Raw genomic sequence first — 7,493 nt, 5'->3', positions numbered from 1 at the left:
TGTGTGTGTGTGTGTGTGTGTGTGTGTGTGTGTGTGTGTGTGTGTGTTTACACCGCTTTCCTCTGCAGCACACCAGACACTGCAACGAAGGAGTGTGATGTGTGCAAGTGTAATGAACATAACTCAGCCCACTTGTGACAGACCCCTCTGTTGGGCCAGCACGGGACACCCTGAGTCATTAGGCCACTTTCTCCCTGCACTCCTCTGAGGCACAGAGGAGGCTAATCACGTGACCATGAATATTTCACAGCACACATGCCTCACACTCCTATACTACTGACCCAGCTTTAACTGCAGGGAGCAGTTTAGGCCCTGCATCAGATCCCTGTCCCTCAGTGATCAAATGGACCTTGACAGCAGCAGCAGCAGTGAAGGAGCAGGGCACCTCTGCTGTCTTCTCAGGCATTGATCATGTATGTGCGCGTGTGCATGTGAGAGAGCGAGAGAGCGAGAGAGAGAGCGAGAGAGAGAGCGAGAGAGAGAGAGAGAGAGAGAGAGAGAGAGAGAGAGAGAGAAGAGGGGCGGGGTGCATCCTTATAGCCTACATCCATATCTTACCGTCAATCCTCCGGTTTCCCTCCTCCTCCTCCTCCTCCTCCTCCTCGCTCACTGCGTCTTCCGCATTTCGTCTCTCCGCGCCCTCGTGCACCCACTGTACTCTCCTCCCTTTCTCCCGCTCCGCTCTGCCCGATGCATGAAAAAAAAAAAAAAATCTAATATTCAGTGGGGGAAACGTTTGGGGGCGATACCTGCTGGGCTATACGGCAGTCATTAGCGCGATGTGTCCAACAACAACTGGGCGTCCTCCTCCTGTGATCAGTGTTCTGTGTAGGGCTCTGCTCTGCTCTGCTGGACCTCACACCCTCCCTCCGTCCTGTTGAGGCTCGATGTCTTCCCCGCTGTGCTGTGTGACTGTGCGTCACGTTGGTATCATAATTCCCACGGGTTTCATGGCCAGAGACGGTGCGGGCTATGGGCCTTATATAGCTCCGACGGACGACGGGAGGAAAACACACGATCACACGCGCAAACAATAATTAGGCGCAAATGAACGCACAGACCCGAGCTGCTCCGTCTCCCCTCCGTCGATTTATTTCGCTCATCAAGCCCGGGCGTCGTTTGTCATTGCTGGTCGTATGCGTCCGATATTACATCCTTGCATTTAATGGGAAATAACGTCGACGCGATGACAGCCGCTTTGCATATCCTCGAAGAATCGTGATGAGGCGCAGCAGCACATCAGGACGGATGTTGGGGGATATATCAGGTTCTCAACAAAAAAAAGGAAAAATGCAGGAACCGTGTTAGAAAATTTCGCCGTGATAAAAAATCATTTCAAAACGACAACAGCTGGATTAACCAGGAGAGATCAGGTTTTCCGCTCCTGGCATCGCCTTGCATCCGTCCTTCTCTCGTGTTCTTCTTCTTCTCTCTCTCTCTCTCTCTCTCTCTCTCTCTCTCTCTCTCCCTCTCTCTCTCTCTCTCTCCGTCCGCTTGTTGCGCGTTCTGCTCTCGAGAGCGCGCAACGTGAGAGTGTGACTTTGTGTGCGCGCGTGTGTGGGTGTGTGCAGAGACAGAGAGGCGGGGAGACTATATTACCAAGGTTTGTCTGAGTGAGCAACAATAAGCTGCTGTGTGGGCAAAAGGAGAGGAATAATACGGAATAAACATGCGGCTCATGTTTAGTTAGGCCTCTGTGTCTTTGTTACATGGGCTGAGCAGCTCAGATTTAGGTTTAGCATTTATGGGTTGCTCCTATACGACAAGAACATGCAGAGCTATTGTGTGCAGTCCGTGCACATCCAACACGCACGCGGGCATTCGGTCCATTAAACTAAAGGGAGAGCTTCGCTTTGAGCAGCTCTGACAGAAAATGTTTGTCAACCTGTCTATAACACCGGGTTGCCTTTAAATGATTCATCATGTCACCGCCATTTATCGAGCGCGTCAAACCTACCAATCAACCCGTCACACCTTGAAGGCACCTGATGACAATCTGGTTTCATCATCTGTCTCTGCAGAGGCATGTTTACCCAAGCATGTTCTGCTCCCTCTGCCATTACTGTCATTGCTCCTACAATGCAAAAAAAAATAAGAAAAAGCACTCTATCGCTTCTTGTATTTGCACTTTAGGAGTAATGACATCATAGAGTGAAGGCTGGGGTCACTCACAGGATAGAGGATGAAAGACAACCTGATTATGTTTGTGCATATTATTTGGTTTTATTTTTAAAATCTGACCCACCTGCCCTCATACTCACCTGCCCCTGATTAGGTCAGCTGCCCTCCCAATTTATATTCTCCCTGCAGCTTTATTCACCCCTGTGTGTTCGTCGCTTTCTTTATATACGTTCCTACATTGTTACGTAGAAGATAACCTCCCGTCTTCTTTTAGCTCATCTAGCCCCCGACTTAAAGCCTCGTTCGTGCAGTAGGCCTAACCACGTGCGAGGAAGTGTGCAAAGACTAAAGACAGTCCTTGGTATGAAAAGAGGATGAGTCATGTCAAAGGAAATCACTGATAATGTAGAAAAGCCAGTATCTCCATAATTTCACTTGACTGCCTTTGAATAGCCCTGATTGCTTCTTGTGTGGCCTGTAAAGTGGAGCGAGACTTCATAAACACTCAAAGCACCAACAGTCCCCAACAAAATTATTTTAATGGCGTTGAATAATTCATTGATTTAAGATTATGCGTGACGTGTTTTGATTGGATGGTACAAATGATCATGTAAAAGTTCATTGCATTACAAAGCTGTGTTGCTGAAAATGGGAAAATGGTTGGAATAATCTCGTGGGTGTAATAAAACAAGCCATTATGGTGTTTCTTGGCTCAGACATGACCTTGGCTTCACTGTATACTTGGCAGCTTTCAAAGACATTAAAAACAGCCAATTCTAAACTGAGGTTAGCAGTATTTAGTGCTCCATTTTGAAAGATTTACATTACTTTTTATTGGATGTTGGCATATCACACCACTTATACGAGAGATTTGTCTGCAGCCCGTTGCTTGGCTCTGATATAGAAAAGCAAATCTCGTCACAGAAACGTCAGTTTGATGTGTCTACCTCTGTAATAAGATGAGGGATGTCAGTATTGTCCGACATTGAGCTGTGAAAAGGGTTTTGTTTGGTTCAACAGAACTGTGCAACATTGGCGGCATCATCAATCAATCCAATCACCTTTTGAGGAAACTCACAGTCTTGTCCTCTTGTTGGTCTCCATCACCATGGTCCTCCTCCATCCACCTCTGCTCTTCTTCGTCTTTTTCTTCTTCTCATCTTCCACCTTGTACTTCAGCCCCCTCACTGGGTCACTCAAGCTGCGCATGGACTTCCCCTCGAAGTCCTCGCTGATCATGAAGCTCCTGTCGATGATCTCTGCGGCCTCCTGCCAGTTGCGGTAGCAGTCCGGGCCGAGGCACAGTATCTCCTCCACTGCGTTAGGGATGAGGACGGAGCCGTCGGGGCGCAGCACCGCCACTGTGGGCAGCTCCTCCACATTAAACATGGCCTCCAGCTGCCTGTGGACACACACACATTGGCATACAGCTAATGGATTTATATAACAAGGTATATTTACATTAACATCATCCACCAGCAGGTTGCGCACACAACTAAGTGGCCAAACCGACACACCTCCTGTAGGGGTCCTCGTAGGCCAGGAACAGGCACTTCTTGGGCAGCTCTTTGAGGAAGCTTTCTTGCTGTTCCTGTGACTGGTCCAAACTGACAGACGAAGGAAAAAGGAAGAGCACGTTGCTGGGAGATGTAGGCAGATAGACTAAAAGTCTGGAAACCTATCCAAATGTTTGTTAGAATCCTGCCTTATGAGGACATTTGGTTCTCACAAAAATAGGATTTTTTGTTAACTGGGCAATAACTGAGAAAGTGTATGAAAATCATATTGCCTTATCCTTTCCAAGAGATACAAAGGGCACAACATTACGCATACAAGAACTTGTGCAAAGTCATGTTTAAAATTAGTTTGGGGGAAGAGCATCTGATACAGTTTGGGTTTTGAGGTTTGTAAATAAATGTGCTCCATTACAAGTCCAATGCAACACCATAATGTGTGTGTGTGTGTGTGTGTGTGTGTGTGTGTGTGTGTGTGTGTGTGTGTGTGTGTGTGTGTGTGTGTGTGTTGTACCTAATGTACAGGAGAACCAGCTGAGCCGCACGGTCCACATAAAACTCATCTGTCAGTCGTTTGAAGAAGCCGGTGAGCGTGGGAGCAAACTGCTGGCAGCTCTGGCATGCAGCAGATGCAAAGAAGACCATGAGGATGCGGTTCTGCAGGCGCACGACGATCTCTCGTTGTGTGTCCAGCTCGTCCTGGTCCTTGTTGTTCTTCACCAGGACGTGCTCAACGAACAGGTCCACCATAATGGAGTGTCACAGGAAGGAGGCTTAGGGAGCCCACGGAGTGATGAACAAACAATTTATACACGATGGTTTAACAGGGAAATCATCAGAACCACAACAGCAACATAGCACGTAGTGGAAGGAAGAAGACCAAAAACAGATGAGGGTTGTTACATGCATGCATATGTGTGAGACTAATCACAGACCAACAACCCAAAACACAAATGAGAACGGTTTAAAAAAGTTTGAGCATTTGTAAAGGTTCATCTTGCATACTGTATGATTTGATGACTCTGCCATTTAAATTAGACGGTATGTTTGAATTACAAACCTCCCATTAATCATGTGGCCCATCTTGCTGCTTGCTGTTAAATCGGATAATCCTCACAGTTGGTTACCTCTCACAAATATGATCTCCCCTTAAGGTCACAAATCCAGAAAGAAAACAGTTTTCAAAATATAGTTTTTTCTTTTCTTTTCAAACTCAGTCGTACTTGAATCAGTTCCCAGCTTGTCAGTTTATATCACGTTCCCTCATCGACTGTGTCTCCTTCACCTTGACGTCTGTAGCCGCTCACTCCCTCTTCCTTTGTGTCTCTGCGCTCCACCTCCCTTCCTCTGTCTGGGAGGGAGGGATTGAAAGACAAGGTGACAGAGGGACAAGAGACATGAAGTGCTCACAGTGTGTGTGTGTGTGTGTGTGTGTGTGTGCGTGTGTGTGCGTGTGTGTGTGTGTGTGTGTTTGTGTGTGTGTAAAGGCATGCGACAGAGTCAGAAAGCATAGAAATTACAGCATGAGAGACTTTCTTGAAACTTGCGTTTGCAGAATATTTACTTTCCTTTATTGTTTTTCATACAATACAAGTCATATTTAACAACATATATATATAATAAAATAAAGATTAGCTGAAGAGACACGCCATAATTAACATGGCAAAGATAATGCTATAAATATCATACACAGTGCTTGACAAAATATTGATTTGACACCAGCAGGCGCCAGCGCCTACATTTATTTTAAAGCTGCAGTTATATTTTTTTTCTTTGGCCATTCGGGGGAACAACAACTCCAGAAAAAGCTGAATTACACACAGATATAACATATCATCACAACATAACATCCACCAAACATGGAGCTTTAGAAGCTGGACCTTTATGTGCTTACATAGGCAGAAATGAGCCGTAGGCTACTGTACGTGTACGTGTATGTTTCTGATGACTGAAAACTGATCATACTTATTACTGTCATTAATTGACAAAGTATTATAAGACTGGATCATAGTTTGGAAAAAATATATATAGATATATATTTTTATATAGTTAGCAGTAACGTTGGTAGCATATCTCTCACGATGAGATTCATTCCCCTCAAAGTTCTGTGTGATCTGTGCAGAGCGGCACAGTTACGTTGTGCTTCTACGTGCCAATATCTCCGGCAGCACAACAGAGGACCTCTTTTCAGTGTGCATTTATTTAAGTTCTGCTCCACATGCCACTGCAGGCAGAATGTTTTTCAAACAGCCTGGAAAGAGGCTGCAGTATCAGCAACAAAGGATTAAGTAGGAGGCTGGACTTGAAGACTTAAGACAACAAATCGCTTCTCTACTTCATCTCCTCCACCATGTTCCTTTATCTCCCTCCTTTCTCTTTCTATCCAACGTTGCATCTCTTACCTCCTCTTCCTCCTCCTCCTCCTCACTTCTATCTTTGCCCTTCTCCCATAACTTCCACCACGTCTTCTTCCTCTTGTCGTCCTCTGTCTTGTACTTGAGTCTCCTCACGGATTCAGTAACACTTCGCATATTTAGGTTGTCGAACTCCTCATTGAGCATGAAGCTCCTCTCAATGAGCTCTGCTGATTCCTGCCAGTCTCTGAAACAGTCACACCCAAAACGACAGATGTCCTGCACAGCATTTGGAGAGAGGACGGAGCCGTCAGGACGAAGGACCACGACTGTTGGTACGTCCTTCACCTTAAACTTAGCCTGCAGTTCTCTGACAAGCAGAAAAACACACATGTATAGCAATTACCATTAAATGTCTTAATTTGACTTTAGAAACATACAAACTATGCAGACTCTCTTCTTCTCTTCACCTACTTCCTGTATGGATCATCAAAGGCCAAAAACAGAACCTTTTTGTGCAGCTCTTTGAGGAATCTATCCTGCTGCGCCTCCGACTGGTCCAAGCTGGAGAGAGGAGATGGATATGGAAATGTTATGAATGATAAAACTGGTGAAAGTGACTTCATGCAATCACAGGTGTGCATCAAGGAGATAAAGAGAAAGAAAGATAGAGACCTGACGTAGAGCAGTGCGAGCAGTTTGGGGTATTCAATGTACACCGGATCTTTCAGTCTCTTAAAAAAGTCATTCAGAACGGGCAGGAACTCCTGGCACTTGCCACACTCCGCAGACGCAAAGAACAGCATCAAGATGCGGTTTTCGAGGATCCCGATGATCTCTCGCTCCGTGTTGAGTTCATCCTGGTCCCAGTTGTTCTCCACCAGAACTCGGTTTAGGAACAGGTCCACCATGATGACAGAAAGGGTAAAGGCCCTCTGTTGGAGAAGGGATGGTGAAATACAGATTCATATGTTTGTGCTACCACATAAATGTGTTATCTTTATCGTGCTTCGGTTCATTGCCTGTATCCATGCCGACTGCATCCGAAGGACAAAGGCTACACTGCTGGATATCTTTAAGAGATCATCTGAGACTCTCAGTGCAGCCTCAGGAATTTAACTTTAGTGATTTCCCAGAATGGCTTTCAATATGCCACAGAGTGTGAAGTCATTGCACACAGCTGAGATTTAATATATGTGTTTGGAAAGAGAAATAGCAAAAGCACCGTAGTGGAAACAGTATGGATTTTTTTTTCTCCAAATTGTGAATACACACATTGCAGCTGCATTGCATTATGGTCTATTTTCTAATTTTGGTTTCAAAACATGGGTACTAAATATTCATGACTAAATGAGACAAAAATCGAAGTTCGGAAAAACTTATTAAGAGTTTTGGCCTCCAAGAACTCTGCTTCATCTGTACCGTGTGGGTGTGGGTGGATCAGATTTGATCGACTGTGGCAGAACCAGTATAGAAAACTCCATAACTGTCATGATTGTGATTC

At 45.4% G+C, this 7,493-nt stretch overlaps 3 protein-coding genes across 9 annotated transcripts in view; all 3 read right to left on the bottom strand.

The window, feature by feature from the left end:
• The window catches only part of LOC116392750 (adhesion G protein-coupled receptor L1), a 25,036-nt gene extending 23,561 nt beyond the window's left edge, over positions 1–1,475 (bottom strand). For all 7 annotated transcript variants that reach the window (XM_031864467.1, XM_031864468.1, XM_031864470.1 and 4 more), the window contains exon 1: positions 559–1,475. The gene's annotated coding sequence lies outside the window, so the exon portion shown is untranslated. The remainder of the gene's footprint in view (positions 1–558) is intronic.
• LOC116392722 (nucleoredoxin-like protein 1) overlaps positions 1–4,385 on the bottom strand; it is an 11,360-nt gene extending 6,975 nt beyond the window's left edge. Inside the window, exons 1-4 of the mRNA XM_031864429.1 lie at positions 4,150–4,385; positions 3,639–3,728; positions 3,200–3,523; positions 559–683 (exon numbers count right to left, since the gene is read on the bottom strand). Coding sequence (XP_031720289.1) covers positions 559–683; positions 3,200–3,523; positions 3,639–3,728; positions 4,150–4,385 — 775 coding nt within the window. The remainder of the gene's footprint in view (positions 1–558; positions 684–3,199; positions 3,524–3,638; positions 3,729–4,149) is intronic.
• Positions 4,386–5,971: 1,586 nt separating this feature from the next.
• Positions 5,972–6,901, bottom strand: LOC116392735 (nucleoredoxin-like protein 1). Its single transcript, XM_031864444.1, has 3 exons — positions 6,665–6,901; positions 6,464–6,553; positions 5,972–6,359 (listed from the first exon to the last, which is right to left on the bottom strand). Exons 1-3 carry the CDS (start codon positions 6,898–6,900, stop codon positions 5,972–5,974), a joined length of 714 nt encoding a protein of 237 aa, XP_031720304.1. The 5' UTR covers position 6,901.
• Between the last annotated feature and the right edge of the window lie 592 nt (positions 6,902–7,493).

The sequence above is a fragment of the Anarrhichthys ocellatus genome, unplaced genomic scaffold (genome assembly GCF_004355925.1).
Source record: "Anarrhichthys ocellatus isolate YVR2014 unplaced genomic scaffold, GSC_Weel_1.0 scaffold31, whole genome shotgun sequence".
Lineage (NCBI taxonomy): Eukaryota > Metazoa > Chordata > Actinopteri > Perciformes > Anarhichadidae > Anarrhichthys > Anarrhichthys ocellatus.
Note: the sequence above shows the minus strand (reverse complement) of the source record. Positions and strands in the feature narration are given on the sequence as shown.